This window comes from Salvelinus alpinus, chromosome 10, assembly GCF_045679555.1.
Source record: "Salvelinus alpinus chromosome 10, SLU_Salpinus.1, whole genome shotgun sequence".
NCBI classification, from domain to species: Eukaryota; Metazoa; Chordata; class Actinopteri; order Salmoniformes; family Salmonidae; genus Salvelinus; species Salvelinus alpinus.
Genome location: NC_092095.1, coordinates 3,575,620 through 3,592,532, shown reverse-complemented (window position 1 = coordinate 3,592,532; position 16,913 = coordinate 3,575,620). Strand labels below are relative to the sequence as shown.

The window sequence follows — 16,913 nt, the reverse complement described above, 5'->3', positions numbered from 1 at the left end:
TCGGCTGGAGTGTGTTGGGCTGGAACAGAACACGGGTCGGCTGGAGTGTGTTGGGCTGGAACAGAACACGGGTCGGCTGGAGTGTGTTGGGTTGGAACAGAACACGGGTCGGCTGGAGTGTGTTGGGCTGGAACAGAACACGGGTCGGCTGGAGTGTGTTGGGTTGGAACAGAACACGGGTCGGCTGGAGTGTGTTGGGTTAGAACAGAACACGGGTCGGCTGGAGTGTGTTGGGTTAGAACAGAACACGGGTCGGCTGGAGTGTGTTGGGTTAGAACAGAACACGGGTCGGCTGGAGTGTGTTGGGTTGGAACAGAACACGGGTCGGCTGGAGTGTGTTGGGTTGGAACAGAACACGGGTCGGCTGGAGTGTGTTGGGTTGGAACAGAACACGGGTCGGCTGGAGTGTGTTGGGTTAGAACAGAACACGGGTCGGCTGGAGTGTGTTGGGTTAGAACAGAACACGGGTCGGCTGGAGTGTGTTGGGTTAGAACAGAACACGGGTCGGCTGGAGTGTGTTGGGTTAGAACAGAACACGGGTCGGCTGGAGTGTGTTGGGTTAGAACAGAACACGGGTCGGCTGGAGTGTGTTGGGTTAGAACAGAACACGGGTCGGCTGGAGTGTGTTGGGTTGGAACAGAACACGGGTCGGCTGGAGTGTGTTGGGTTAGAACAGAACACGGGTCGGCTGGAGTGTGTTGGGTTAGAACAGAACACGGGTCGGCTGGAGTGTGTTGGGTTAGAACAGAACACGGGTCGGCTGGAGTGTGTTGGGTTAGAACAGAACACGGGTCGGCTGGAGTGTGTTGATCTGTATTCCTGTGTAATCAGGTGAGGGGGAAGAGGACCCTAGCAGAGAACATTGCAGACAATGGCGGGATCAGAGAAGCTTTCAAAGTAAGACACTTTTTCTCTCTGTCCTTCTCTTTATCTTCTCTTTCATTTCTCTCTTTCTCTCTGTCTAATCCTCTCTCTCTTTCTCTGTCTATTCTTCTCTCTCTTTCTCTCTATCTATTCCTCCCTCTTTCTCTCTGTCTATTCCTCTCTCTCTTTCACCTCCCCTCTCTGCGACAGTCTATTTAAAAGTGTGTGTGTGTGTGTGTGTGTGTGTGTGTGTGTGTGTGTGTGTGTGTGTGTGTGTGTGTGTGTGTGTGTGTGTGTGTGTGTGTGTGTGTGTGTGTGTGTGTGTGTGTGTGTGTGTGTGTGTGTGTGTGTGTGTGTGTGTGTGTGTGTGTGTGTGTGTGTGTGTGTGTGTGTGTGTGTGTGTGTGTGTGTGTGTGTGTGTGTGTGTGTGTGTAGGCCTATAGGAGGTGGATAGAAGAGAGCAGAGGAGGAATTGAGGAGCCATTACTTCCAGGAGTTGGACTCAACAACAACCAGCTGTTCTTTCTCAGCTACGCACACGTAAGAACACACACACACACACACACACACAGTCTTTCTCTCTCTGTTTTAGTCTCTCACTGTGTGTGTTCTCTAGGTGCGCTGTAACTCCTACAGACCTGAAGCGGCAAGGGACCAGATTCAGAGTGGAGCCCACAGCCCCCCAAAGTACAGGTAAGAACTCATACACACACAAACACACCTTTTAGTTTCAACGTTTCTGACCCCACCCTTTTCTGTTGCTACGCAGGGTTGTCGGGGCAATGAGTAACTATGAGGAGTTCCGACAGGCGTTCAGTTGTCCCGATTCATCGGTTATGAACCGAGGGGCGGAGTCCTGCCGTATTTGGTGAATTGTTCTACTGCTGAATCCCACTGACATTTTCCTTTCTCTCCCTCTTCCCCTCCTCTCCCTCTTGTGTGTGTAATGCAGTAACTTTGATTTATTCTATATTACTGTAACTTGATTTATTCTATATTACTGTAACTTGATTTATTCTATATTACAGCAATTTGATTTATTCTATATTACTGTAACTTGATTTATTCTATATTACTGTAACTTGATTTATTCCCTATTACTGTAACTTGATTTATTTTATATTACAGCAATTTGATTTATTCTATATTACTGTAACTTGATTTATTTTATATTACAGCAATTTGATTTATTCTATATTACTGTAACTTGATTTATTTTATATTACAGCAATTTGATGTATTCTATATTACTGTAACTTGATTTATTCTATATTACAGTAACTTGATTTATTCTATATTACAGCAATTAGATTTATTCTATATTACTATGTTCTCTATTACTGCGACAAAATCACACACGCACACATACGTCCTCTTCTCTCTCTGAGTTAAAGACATCCATCCCGGCTATTACAGTCAATTATGTCTGCAGTTCCCATGGCAACCTATAGCGTGTCTACATAAAACAGTTACCCCTCACTGTGTGTCTGTCATCTCTGTTTCTGGTCTGTAACTATAATCTAATCAGACTTCTCTAAAAGGTAGAAAACATATCTACTGTTTATCTGTCTCTCTTTGAACTCTGAGAGGTGGAGAAAGAGGGAGAGAGAGGGAATAAGAGAGGTAGAGAAAGAGAGAGAGGTAGAGGTAGAGAAAGAGAGAGAGGTAGAGGTAGAGAAAGAGAGAGAGAGAGGGGTAGAGAAAGAGGGAGAGAGGGAATAAGAGAGGTAGAGAAAGAGGGAGAGGTAGAGAAAAAAAGAGAGGTAGAGAAAGAGGGAGAGAGGGAATAAGAGAGGTAGAGAAAGAAAGAGAGGTAGAGAAAGAGGGAATAAGAGAGGTAGAGAAAGAGAGGGGTAGAGAGGTAGAGAAAGAGGGAGAGCGGTAGAGAAAGAGGGGGAGAGAGAGACTTGAGAAAGGGAGAGGTAGAGAAAGAGGGAGAGCGGTAGAGGAAGATGGAGAGAGGAAGAGGAAGAGAGAGAGACAACTGGTCTAAAGCAGAAGAGTCCGGAAGAGAGATATGGAAAAGAGGTAAAGGTAGGCATTGAATGTGGGAATTGAGATAAAGTGGTTGCAGAGGAAGAGTGATATTTACGGATCTGAGAGGTTGAATGGACTTAAAACCCCTAAAGAATACACACATTCACACACAGTGTGCACAGTTCTGCAGCATCAAACCTTTTCCCTCTCTGGTCTTTACCTGTCTGCTCATCTATCCATCAGCTGTGTGTGGATGGCTGCAGATGTGACATCAGACTCTGGAGGATTAATTCAGTTCAGAAATGTTTTTGTCTCCCTGTTGTCTCTCTTCCCTCCCACTCTTTCTGCTCCTCTGTTGATTAGTAGCAGTGTTGTGCTTCTGCTCATTACATGTTGTTAAACTGGCCAACTAGACATTTTTCCAGTGTGAGTTAGTGTTGCCTACATTTTCTTTCTGGTCCCCTGTGGGAATTGAACCCACAACCCTGGTATTGCACGCTCTACCAACTTAGCCACTTGTCACACTCACTCTCTCACTGTTATAGACTCAGGGGTTAAAGTTCTCCGTCACTGCACGGATTTCTGGATTTGGGAGAGGTTGTTTTTGAGGGGATACAAATCCATGCCTTGCTGCCAAAGTTTCCTTTGTGCCCTTGGGCTGAATATACTGTATAATGAACAAAAATATAACCGCAACGTGCAACAATTTCAAAGATTTTACTGAGTTACAGTTTATATAAGGAAATCAGTTAATTGAAATCAATTCATTAGGCCATAAACAATGGATTTTGGGAATACAGTTGGGTCACTGATACCTTAAACAAAAGGTAAGGGCGTGGATCAGAAAACCAGTCAGTATCTGGTGTGACCACCATTTGCCTCATGCAGCGAGACATTTCCTTCACATAGAGTTGATCAGGCTGTTGATTGGGGCCTGTGGAATGTTGTCCCCACTCCTATTCAATGGCTGTGTGAAATTACTGGATATTGGCTGGAACTGGAACACACTGCCATACATGTTGATCCAGAGCATCCCAAACATGCTCATTGTGTGACATGTCTGGTGGGTATGCAGGTCATGGAAGAACAGGGACAATTTCAACTTCCAGGGAATTGTGTACATTTTCATACTGAAACATGAGGTGATGGCGGTGGATGAGTGGCATGACAATGGGCCTCAGGATCTCATCACGGTACCTCTGTCCATTCAAATTGCCATAGATAAAATACAATCGTGTTTGTTGTCTGTAGCTTATGCCTGCCCCATACCATAACCCCACGTCTGTTCAAAATGTTGACATCCACAAACCGCTCGCCCACACTTCACAATACACATGGTCTGCGGTTGTGAGGCCGGTTGGACGTACTGCTAAATTCTCTAAAACGAAGTTTGAGGCGGCTAATGGTAAAGAAATTAACATTCAATTCTCTGGCAACAGCTCTGGGGGACATTCCTGCAGTGAGCATGCCAATTGCACGCTCCCTTAAAACTTGGCAATGTGTTGTGTGACAAAACTGTACATTTTCGAGAGTGGCCTTTTATTGTCCCCAGCATAAGGTGCACCTGTGTAATAATCATGCTGTTGAATCAGCTTCTTGATATGCCACACCTGTCAAGTGGATGGATGATCTTGTCAAATGAGAAATGCTCACTAACAGGAATGTAAGAAAATGTGTGCACAAAATTTGAGAGAAATCAGCTTTTTGTGCGTATGGAACATTCTGGGATCTTTTATTTCAGCTCCTGAAACATGGGGCCAACACTTTACATGTTGTGTTTATATATTTCGGTGTAATATCCTAATTTTAATTCCCTTTAATTGTTTGCCCTTTAATTGTTTATTTTTATCAATTCCCCATAACATATGTCACCAGTAGTAAATGTACCGTTTAACCCGGTCATTTGGTTACATTCATTTCTGTTACTGCATGTATTAATTACAGTAATTTACCATTCTCATTCTGGGAGTGTGGAAAGGTTTTCACAACCTGCTACACTTGTGAATAACACGTTTTGGTTTCCCTATCCTGTTAATGTTGAGGGACTCGCCTGAGCATGCATAGAACTGTACGTACAATATATACAAAAGTATTTGGACACCCCTTAAAAGGAGTGGATTTGTCTATTTCAGCAACACCCGTTGCTGACAGATGTGTAAAATCGAGCTGACAGCCATGTAGAATGGCCTTACTGAAGAGCTCAGTGACTTTCAACGTAGCACCGTCATAGGATGTCACCTTTCCAACAAGTCAGTTCATCAAATTTCTGCCCTGCTAGAGCTTCCCCGGTCAACTGTAAGTGCTGTTGTTGTGAAGTGGCAACGTTTAGGAGCAACAACAGCTCAGCCGCGAAGGGGTACGCCACACAAACTCATAAAATGGGACCGCCGAGGGCTGAAGCGCGTAGCACGTAAAATCGTCTTTCCTCGGTTTCAACACTCATTACTGAACTGCCTCTGGAAGGGTTAGGGTTACAGTTCGTCGGGAGCTTCATGAAATGGGTTTCCATAGCAATGCCAAGCGTCAGCTGGAGTGAAAGCTCGCCGCCATTGGACTCTGGAGCAGTGGAAGCGCATTCTCTGGAGGGATGAATCACGCTTCACCATCTGGCAGTCCGACGGCCGAATCTGGGTTTGTCGGATGCCAGGAGAATGCTACCTGCCCGAATGCACAGTGCCAACTGTAAAGTTTTGTGGTGGAGGAATAATGGTCTGGGGCTGTTTTTCATGATTTTGGCTAGGCCACTAAGTTCTAATGAAGGGAAATCTTAACGCTACAGCATACAATGACATTCTAGAAGATTCTGTGCTTCCAACTTTATGGCAACAGTTTGGGGAAGGCCCTTTCCTGTTTCAGCATGACAATGCACCCGTGCACTAAACGAGGTCCTTACAGAAATGGTTTGTCGAGATCGGTGTGGGAGAACTTGAATGGCCTGCACAGAGGCCTGACCTCAACCCCATTGAACAGCTTTTGGATGAATTGGAACGCTGACTGCGAGCCAGGCTTTAATCGCCCAACATCAGTGCCCGACCACACTAATGCTCTTGTGGCTGAATGGAAGCAAGTCCCTGCAGCAATGTTCCAACATCTAGTGGAAAACGTTCCCAGAAGAGTGGAGGCTGTAATAGCAGCAATGTTCCAACATCTAGTGGAAAGCCTTCCCAGAAGAGTGGAGGCTGTTATAGCAGCAATGTTCCAACATCTAGTGGAATACCTTCCCAGAAGAGTGGAGGCTGTTATAGCAGCAATGTTCCAACATCTAGTGGAAAGCCTTCCCAGAAGAGTGGAGGCTGTTATAGCAGCAATGTTCCAACATCTAGTGGAAAGCCTTCCCAGAAGAGTGGAGGCTGTTATAGCAGCAATGTTCCAACATCTAGTGGAAAGCCTTCCCAGAAGAGTGGAGGCTGTTATAGCAGCAATGTTCCAACATCTAGTGGAAAACCTTCCCAGAAGAGTTGAGGCTGTTATAGCAGCAATGTTCCTACATCTAGTGGAAAGCCTTCCCAGAAGAGTGGAGGCTGTTATAGTAGCAATGTTCCAACATCTAGTGGAAAGCCTTCCCAGAAGAGTGGAGGCTGTTATAGCAGCAATGTTCCAACATCTAGTGGAAAGCCTTCCCAGAAGAGTGGAGGCTGTTATAGCTGCAATGTTCCAACATCTAGTGGAAAGCCTTCCCAGAAGAGTGGAGGCTGTTATAGCTGCAATGTTCCAACATCTAGTGGAAAGCCTTCCCAGAAGAGTGGAGGCTGTTATAGCAGCAATGTTCCATCATCTAGTGGAAAGCCTTCCCAGAAGAGTGGAGGCTGTTATAGCAGCAATGTTCCAACATCTAGTGGAAAGCCTTCCCAGAAGAGTGGAGGCTGTTATAGCAGCAATGTTCCATCATCTAGTGGAAAGCCTTCCCAGACGAGTGGAGGCTGTTATAGCAGCAATGTTCCAACATCTAGTGGAAAGCCTTCCCAGAAGAGTGGAGACTGTAATAGCTGCAATGTTCCAACATCTAGTGGAAAACCTTCCCAGAAGAGTGGAGGCTGTTATGACAGCAATGATCCAACATCTAGTGGAAAGCCTTCCCAGAAGAGTGGAGGCTGTTATAGCAGCAATGTTCCAACATCTAGTGGAAAACCTTCCCAGAAGAGTGGAGGCTGTTATAGCAGCAATGTTCCAACATCTAGTGGAATACCTTCCCAGAAGAGTGGAGGCTGTTATAGCAGCAAACGGGACTAATGGGACTAACTCCATGTTAATGCCCATGATTTTGGAATGAGATGTTCGAAGAGCAGGTGTCCACATACTTTTGGTCATGTAGTGAACATGGGGGGCACTGGTTAGTCGAGGTAATTGAGGTAATATGTACATGTAGGTAGAGGTAAAGTGACTATGCATGGATAATACATCACTGGGACTAAGAGAGAACAGCAGAGAGAACAGTCTATGACGGGTGGCTGGAGTCTTTGGCAATTTATAGGGCCTTCCTCTGACACCGCCTGGTATAGAGGTCCTGGATGGCAGCCAGCTTGGCCCCAGTGATGTACTGGGCCATACGCACTACCTTCTGCAGTGCCTTGCAGTCGGAGCCTGAACAGTTGTCATACCAGGCGGTGATGCAACCAGTCAGGATGCTGCAGGATCTGCAGGATCTGAGGAGCCATGACAAATCTTTCAGTCTCCTGAGGGAGAATAGGCGTTGTAGTTCCCTCTTCACGACTGTTTTGGTGTGTTTGGACCCTGGTAGTTTGTTGGTGATGTGGACACCAAGGAACTTGAAGCTCTCAACCTGCTCCACTGCAGCCCCGTCGATGAGAATGGGGGCGTACTCGGTCCTCCTTTCCCTGTAGTCCACGATCATCTCCTTTGTCTTGATCACGTTGAGGGAGAGGTTGTTGTCCTGGCACCACACTGCCAGGTCCCTAATCTCCTCCCTATAGGCTGTCTCGTCGTTGTCGTTGATCAGGCCTACCACTGTTGTGTCGTCAGTACACTTACTGATGGTGTTGGAGTTGTGCTTGGCCGTGCAGTCATGAGTGAACAGGGAGTACAGGAGGGGACTGAGCATGCACCCCTGAGGGGCCCCCGTGTTGAGGATCAGCGTGGCAGATGTGTTGTTGCCTACCCTTACCAGTTGCAGTTGCAGAGGGAGGTGTTTAGTCCCAGGGTTCTTAGCTTAGTGATGAGCTTTGAGGGCACTGTGGTGTTGAATGCTGAGGTGGGAAAGGACAGTATGGAGTGCAATAGAGATTGTATCATCTGTGGATCTGTTGGGGCAGTATACAAATTGGAGTGGGTCTTGGGTTTCTGGGAGGTGGTGTTGGGTGATCCATGACAAGCCTTTCAAAGCACGTCATGGCTACAGACGTGAGTGCTACAGGTCGGTAGTCATTTAAGCAGGTTACTTTGGTGTTCTTGGGCACAGGGACTATGGTGGTCTGCTTGAAACATGTTGGTATTAGAGACTTGGTCAGGGACAAATTGAAAATGTCAGTGAAGACACCTGCCAGTTGGTCAGCACGTGCTTGGAGTACACATCATGGTAATCCATCTGGACCTGCAGCCTTATGAATGTTGACTGTTTAAAGGTCTTACTCGGCTACAGAGAGCGTGATCACACAGTCGTCTGGAACAGCTGATGCTCTCAAGCATGGTTCAGTGCTGCTTGCCTCAAAGCGAGCATAGAAGTGATTTAGCTCGTCTGGTAGGCTCGTGTCACTGGGCGGCTCGCGGCTGTGCTTCCCTTAGTGGTCCGTAATAGTTTGCAAGCCCTGCCACATCCGACCAGCGTCAGAGCCGGTGTAGTATGATTCAATCTTAGTCCTGTATTGACGATTTGCTTGTTTGATGGTTCATCTGAGGGAATAGCAGGATTTCATGTAAGCATCCGAGTTAGAGTCCCGCTCCTTGAAAGCAGCAGCTCTACCCTTTAGCTCAGTGCGGATGTTGCCTGTAATCCATGGCTTCTGGTTGGGGTATGTACGTTCAGTCACTGTGGGGAAAACATCATCGATGCACTTATTGATGAACCTCGTGACTGACGCGGTGTACTCCTCAATGCAATCAGAAGAATCACGGAACATATTCCTGTTTGTGACAACAAAACAGTCCTGTAGCTTAGTATCTGCATCATCTGAATACTTCCTTACTGAGCGAGTTACTGTACTTCCTGCTTTAGTTTTTGCTTGTAAGCAGGAATCAGGAGGACAGAGTTATGGTCAGATTTGCCAAATGGAGGGCGAGGGAGAGCTTTGTACGCGTTTCTGTGTGTGGAGTAAAGCTGGTCTAGAGTTTTTTTCCCCTCTGGTAGTCAAGGGGTAAACGGATTTAAATTTCCGTGCATTAAAGTCCCCGCGCCACCTCTGGATGAGCATTTTCTTGTTTGCTTATGGCTTTACACAGCTCGTTGAGTGCTGTCTTAGAGCCAACATCGGTTTGTGGTGGTATATAGACAGCTACGAAAAAATAGATGAAAACTCTCGTGGTAAATAGTGTCATGACGTGGCCCTCTTTGGGTACAGCGAGCACCATCCCCCTCTCTCTGCACCATCCCCCTCTCTCTCTCACCCCCTCTCTCTCTTCCCCCTACACCCAAGCTCTGTTAGGCAGGTCATAAATTCCTAGAGGAGTTTCTCTCCTCATGGCCAGAGTATAGAGAGAGTGAGTATCACAGGAGAACAATGGAACCTCTTCCACATCACAAAACTTGAGAACTGAACAATGTCCATGTTTTGGAGAATGTCGGGGAAGAATCCAGCTACGACCGGTCCATTTCGTTTAATATTTGTGGAACTCATGAGAGACAATACAGCCACATTACCATAACTCTGTTTATACAAGAGTCCCCATTATGAGATTTGCATCTAATTGTTGTATAAAATGAATGAGGAAAGATTAAACTATTTGTGAAATTATGTCATGTGATTTTAAACTGTTTAATGAAAGAGAATCCAATTCCCTTTAAAGTTTAACTAAATCATTGGCCCGCCCCATGAGCAAAGACATTGATCTGGCGTCATGGGACAGCCCCTTTCTACTGTTACGAATATAACCCCCACCTGGAGGAATTCCCTTCAGACCAGCTTACCTTGATTACCACGAGAGGGCTAAGGTTTGAGTTTAGACCAGTACCTCTTCACAGAGGGAGCTAAAGTTTGAGTAGATTGCTGAATCTTTTAACCATACCACATGGTTAAACTCTGAGACTATCGATCCGACAGAATATGAGCTACTCTTCGATACTAATTACTAGTCTGCAGCTAGAAATTATGTACCCGTGAAAGCGAGGACCGACAACCGCCGAAACATCTATTCTATAACAATATTTCTGAATGGGACTCTGAAATATCCATTCTAACCACAAAAGAGACAGAGAGGGCGGACAAACTCTCCAACAGAAACTAACTTTCCAACAGAGATCACTACGACACAGTGAGCGTAAATATATATATTGATTGCAATTAATCCCGAATGAGTGAGCGTTCATGTGCAAACAATTTCAACTAACAAAGCATTTCAACTGTTTGAATTATCATCTGTGTAGTGTGTTTTGTCTTTCGCGCCCTTCTCAGTGTCTTTGTCTACCATGCCGGTTTAGCCCACTAGGGTACATCCCCTATCATTTCCTTGTAACCATATCTACTTTGTTTGTTTGTGTGTGCATTTCTGTGATTATTTAGTTAGTTAATAAATAAATGATTGAGACAATCGATGTATTGTCACGATCGTCAAAGGTAGAGAGTGAGGACCAAGGCGCAGCGCGTGAAAAGAACATCTTCCTTTTATTAGAAGAGGAAAAACACGAAAACGAACACTACACAAAACAACAAACAACCGTGAAGCTATAAACGTTAGTGCACACAAAAAGCAACAAACGTTCAACATAGACACTTACCCACAACCAGCTAAAGCCTATGGCTGCCTTAAATATGGCTCCCAATCAGAGACAACAATAACCAGCTGTCTCTAATTGAGAACCAATTCAGGCAACCATAGACTTTCCTAGACACCTAGACTGAACACTAAACCATCTACTCTACTTAACCCCCTAAACCATACAACACCCTAGACAATACAAAAACACATACTACACCATGTCACACCCTGACCTAACTAAAATAATAATGAAAACAAAGATAACTAAGGCCAGGGTGTGACATGTATGGATGATTCATAGTGAAGACTGGGTTCGTGCAGATAACCAACAATTTGCAACGTTTGGAATGAGACTAATGTGAGGTAAAGAATAACTCATTAATTAGAAGACTAATTAATCAGATATTAAAATATCTGAAAGTTATATTAGGGAAATTATAACTTTGCAATCTGAATATTTTCCTTGGTGCCCCGACGTCCCAGTTAATTATATTTACCTAATTAGTTAATCACGTAATAATAATTACAGAGAATTGATTTGATAAACTAACAGTCTTCAGTTTAATGATCCCAAAGACACGACAATAGTGTGGTCTACAGCTTGTCATGAGATACATGAGCAGAACCTCAAGACTTCCTTAAAATTAGATTTTGTGCACAAGCTGTTATTTACAAATATACACAGACCGCGACCCCTTGTCTTACCGGATGCAGCTGTTCTATCTTGCCGATGGACTGAAAACACAGCCAGTGTTATCCATCTCGTCATTCAGCCACAACTCAGTTAAAAATACAATCTGATCAAATTGTAAGATGTTAGTTTTAATGTCCCGTTGGTAGGATAGTCTTGATCGGAGCTCATCCATTTTGTTATCCAATGATTGCACGTTGGCTAATAGGACTGATGGTAGAGGGGTTTACTCTCTCGCCGTAAAGATCCTTACAATGCACCCCGATCTACGTCCAAGATATCTCCGTCTCTTCTTCATGCGAATGACAGGGATTTGAGCCTTGTCGGGTGTCTGAAGTAAATCCTTCTCGTCCGTCTCGTTAAAGAAAAAATCTTTGTCCAACACGAGGTGAGTAATCTCTGCCCTGATATCCAGAAGCTCTTTTCAGTCATTAGAGATGGTGGCAGAAATATTATGTACAAAACAAGCTTCAAATAACGCAAAAAAACACACACAATAGCACAATTGGTTAGAAGCCTGTAAAACAGCAGTTATCTCCTCTAGCGCCATCAAAAACAATGTTCCCCTTTGTTTACATTCTGTGTGAACAAAGGGGAACGACAGGCTAGCTTGACTGGAGCTAACTTTAGCCAACGTTAGCTTCTATGCTAATGGCATTTTATAAATTAATGAAACTATCAAAACATCATAAAAAAATAACAATAATTATATCATTACACTCTGCTTAACTTCGTGTTTCATATCCCATGCTGTATAACTCACTCACCGTGACGATAACATTTCAAATATGTATTTATCTGGTGCTTCTCTCTTCAGTTTTCAGTTGGCTTGGCCCTCTCATTCAACTGACTCTCTGACTAGGCAGGCTAGCGTGAGAGCCAACATAGTATGAGAGCGTGTGAAGCTACCACTAGAGTGAGAGGCTCCCTCTGCAGACCGAAACAAGCACAACACACCTTGACTATAAATACTGTAAATAATAAATAATGATTACAAAATGCCAAAGATTAACTTCACTAGGGTAGGGGGCAGCATTCGTAACTTTGGATGAAATGCATGCCCAAATTAAACTGCCTGCTTCTCGGGCCCAGAAGATATGATATGCATATAACTGGTAGATTTGGATAGAAAACACTCAAGTCTCCAAAACTGTTAAAATAGTGTCTGTGAGTATACCAGACCTGCTTTGGCAGGCGAAAACCTGAGAAAAATCCATTCAGGAATTATTATTATTTTTAAAAAAGTGTTCTATTCAATGCCATTACAGTATCCATTGACTTAGGACTCAAATTGCAATTTCTATTCCTTCCACTAGATGTCAACAGTCTTTAGAAATTGTTTCAGGCTTGTATTCTGAAAAATTAGGAAGTAAGAGCAGTCTGAATGAGTGGACCCTAAAGTGTCACAGAGCTTTTTCATGCGCGCGACAGAGAGATAGCCTTTCTTGTTTACCTTTTAAATTGACGACGTTATTGTCCGGTTGAAATATTATCGATTATTTAGGCTAAAAACAACCTGAGGATTGAATATAAACATCGCTTGACATGTTTCTATGAACTTTATGGACACAATTTGGATTTTTTTGTCTTCCTGTTTTGACTGCGTTTGAGCCTATGGATTACTGAAGAAAACGCGCGAACAAAACTGAGGTTTTTGGATATAAAGAGACTTTATCGAACAAAAGGAACATTTATTGAGTAAATGAATGTCTGCTGAGTGCAACCATATGAAGATCATCAAAGGTAAGGGATTCATTTTATCTCTATTTCTGACTTGTGTAACTGTTCTACTTGGCTGGTTACTGTTTGTAATGATTTGTCTAGTGGGCTATGTTCTCAAATAATCGTAAGGTATACTTTCGCCGTAAAGCATTTTTTAAATCTGACACCGTGGTTGGATTCACAAGAAGTTAATCTTTAAACCTATGTAAAATATGTTTTGTTTTCTGAATTTTTATAATGAGTATTTCTGTATTTGAATTCGGCGCCCAGCAGTTTCACTGGCTGTTGAAGAGGTGGGACGCTAACGTTAAGCTACCATGCAGTGCATTGGGAAAGTATTCAGACCCCTTGACTTTTTCCACATTTTGTTACATTATGGCCTTATTCGAAAATGTATTAAATTGTTTCTCTTCCTAATTTTTTTACTTCACCTTTATTTAATCATATACTTTGCACACAAACCGCCGCCCATTTGGGATAAGAAATCATGAATGTATTTACGTGTGAGTGACTTTGTTTGCCGTTTATCTCTGTCGGAAAATGTCCTTCTTAGGAAGGATGTGGCCAGTAACAGGATAAATAGATAGATACTAATATATACATGTAAACAGGAGGAATAGTGACCAGTAACAGGATAAATAGATAGATAATAATATATACATGTAAACAGGAGGAATAGTGGCCAGTAGCAAGATAAATAGATAGATACTAATATATACATGTAAACAGGAGGAATAGTGGCCAGTAACAGGATAAATAGATAGATACTAATATATACATGTAAACAGGAGGAATAGTGGCCAGTAACAGGATAAATAGATAGATACTAATGGTAATATATACATGTAAACAGGAGGAATAGTGACCAGTAGCAGGATAAATAGATAGATACTAATATACAGTGGGGAGAACAAGTATTTGATACACTGCCGATTTTGCAGGTTTTCCTACTTACAAAGCATGTAGAGGTCTGTAATTTTTATCATAGGTACACTTCAACTGTGAGAGACGGAATCTAAAACAAAAATCCAGAAAATCACATTGTATGATTTTTAAATAATTAATTTGCATTTTATTGCATGACATAAGTATTTGATCACCTACCAACCAGTAAGAATTCCGGCTCTCACAGACCTGTTAGTTTATCTTTAAGAAGCCCTCCTGTTCTCCACTCATTACCTGTATTAACTGCACCTGTTTGAACTCGTTACCTGTATAAAAGACACCTGTCCACACACAATCAAACAGATTCCAACCTCTCCACAATGGCCAAGACCAGAGAGCTGTGTAAGGACATCAGGGATAAAATTGTAGACCTGCACAAGGCTGGGATGGGCTACAGGACAATAGGCAAGCAGCTTGGTGAGAAGGAAACAACTGTTGGCGCAATTATTAGAAAATGGAAGAAGTTCAAGATGACGGTCAATCACCCTCGGTCTGGGGCTCCATGCAAGATTTCACCTCGTGGGGCATCAATGATCATGAGGAAGGTGAGGGATCAGCCCAGAACTACACGGCAGGACCTGGTCAATGACCTGAAGAGAGCTGGGACCACAGTCTCAAAGAAAACCATTAGTAACACACTACGCCGTCATGGATTAAAATCCTGCAGCGCACGCAAGGTCCCCCTGCTTAAGCCAGTGCATGTCCAGGCCTGTCTGACGTTTGCCAATGACCATCTGGATGATCCAGAGGAGGAATGGGAGAAGGTCATGTGGTCTGATGAGACAAAAATAGAGCTTTTTGGTCTAACTCCACTCGCCGTGTTTGGAGGAAGAAGAAGTATGAGTACAACCCCAAGAACACCATCCCAACCGTGAAGCATGGAGGTGGAAACATCATTCTTTGGGGATGCTTTTCTGCAAAGGGGACAGGACGACTGCACCGTATTGAGGGGAGGATGGATGGGGCCATGTATCGCGAGATCTTGGCCAACAACCTCCTTCCCTCAGTAAGAGCATTGAAGATGGGTCGTGGCTGGGTCTTCCAGCATGACAACGACACGAAGCACACAGCCATGGCAACTAAGGAGTGGCTCCGTAAGAAGCATCTCAAGGTCCTGGAGTGGCCTAGCCAGTCTCCAGACCTGAACCCAATAGAAAATCTTTGGAGGGAGCTGAAAGTCCGTATTGCCCAGCGACAGCCCCCGAAACCTGAAGGATCTGGAGAAGGTCTGTAGGGAGGAGTGGGCCAAAATCCCTGCTGCAGTGTGTGCAAACCTGGTCAAGAACTACAGGAAACGTATGATCTCTGTAATTGCAAACAAAGGTTTCTGTACCAAATATTAAGTTCTGCTTTTCTGATGTATCAAATACTTATGTCATGCAATAAAATGCAAATTAATTACTTAAAAATCATACAATGTGATTTTCTGGATTTTTGTTTTAGATTCCGTCTCCCACAGTTGAAGTGTACCTATGATAAAAATTACAGACCTCTACATGCTTTGTAAGTAGGAAAACCTGCAAAATCGGCAGTGTATCAAATACTTGTTCTCCCCACTGTATACATGTAAACAGGAGGAATAGTGGCCAGTAGCAGGATAAATAGATAGATACTAATGGTAATATATACATGTAAACAGGAGGAATAGTGACCAGTAACAGGATAAATAGATAGATACTAATGGTAATATATACATGTAAACAGGAGGAATAGTGACCAGTAGCAGGATAAATAGATAGATACTAATATATACATGTAAACAGGAGGAATAGTGGCCAGTAACAGGATAAATAGATAGATACTAATGGTAATATATACATGTAAACAGGAGGAATAGTGGCCAGTAGCAGGATAAATAGATAGATACTAATGGTAATATATACAGTGGGGAGAACAAGTATTTGATACACTGCCGATTTTGCAGGTTTTCCTACTTACAAAGCATGTAGACGTCTGTCATTTTTATCATAGGTACACTTCAACTGTGAGAGACGGAATCTAAAACAAAAATCCAGAAAATCACATTGTATGATTTTTAAGTAATTAATTTGCATTTTGTTGCATGACATAAGTATTTGATCACCTACCAACCAGTAAGAATTCCATCTCTCACAGACCTGTTAGTTTTTCTTTAAGAAGCCCCCCTGTTCTCCACTCATTACCTGTATTAACTGCACCTGTTTGAACTCGTTACCTGTATAAAAGACACCTGTCCACACACTCAATCAAACAGACTCCAACCTCTCCACAATGCCCAAGACCAGAGAGCTGTGTAAGGACATCAGGGATAAGATTGTAGACCTGCACAAGGCTGGGATGGGCTACAGGACAATAGGCAAGCAGCTTGGTGAGAAGGCAACAACTGTTGGCGCAATTATTAGAAAATGGAAGAAGTTCAAGATGACGGTCAATCACCCTCGGTCTGGGGCTCCATGCAAGATCTCACCTCGTGGGGCATCAATGATCATGAGGAAGGTGAGGGATCAGCCCAGAACTACACGGCAGGACCTGGTCAATGACCTGAAGAGAGCTGGGACCACAGTCTCAAAGAAAACCATTAGTAACACACTACGCCGTCATGGATTAAAATCCTGCAGCGCACGCAAGGTCCCCCTGCTCAAGCCAGCGCATGTCCAGGCCCGTCTGAAGTTTGCCAATGACCATCTGGATGATCCAGAGGAGGAATGGGAGAAGGTCATGTGGTCTGATGAGACAAAAATATAGCTTTTTGGTCTAAACTCCACTCACCGTGTTTGGAGGAAGAAGAAGGATGAGTACAACCCCAAGAACACCATCCCAACCGTGAAGCATGGAGGTGGAAACATCATTCTTTGGGGATGCTTTTCTG

The 16,913-nt window shown here is 43.7% G+C and overlaps 1 protein-coding gene across 1 annotated transcript in view; it reads left to right on the top strand.

Annotated features, from left to right (window-relative positions):
- Positions 1–2,343, top strand: part of phex (phosphate regulating endopeptidase homolog, X-linked) — a 20,360-nt gene extending 18,017 nt beyond the window's left edge. The window contains exons 19-22 of the mRNA XM_071327860.1: positions 832–897; positions 1,300–1,404; positions 1,481–1,557; positions 1,634–2,343. Of these exons, the coding sequence (XP_071183961.1) occupies positions 832–897; positions 1,300–1,404; positions 1,481–1,557; positions 1,634–1,736 (351 nt within the window). The 3' untranslated portion in view covers positions 1,737–2,343. The remainder of the gene's footprint in view (positions 1–831; positions 898–1,299; positions 1,405–1,480; positions 1,558–1,633) is intronic.
- The last annotated feature ends 14,570 nt before the right edge of the window (positions 2,344–16,913 follow it).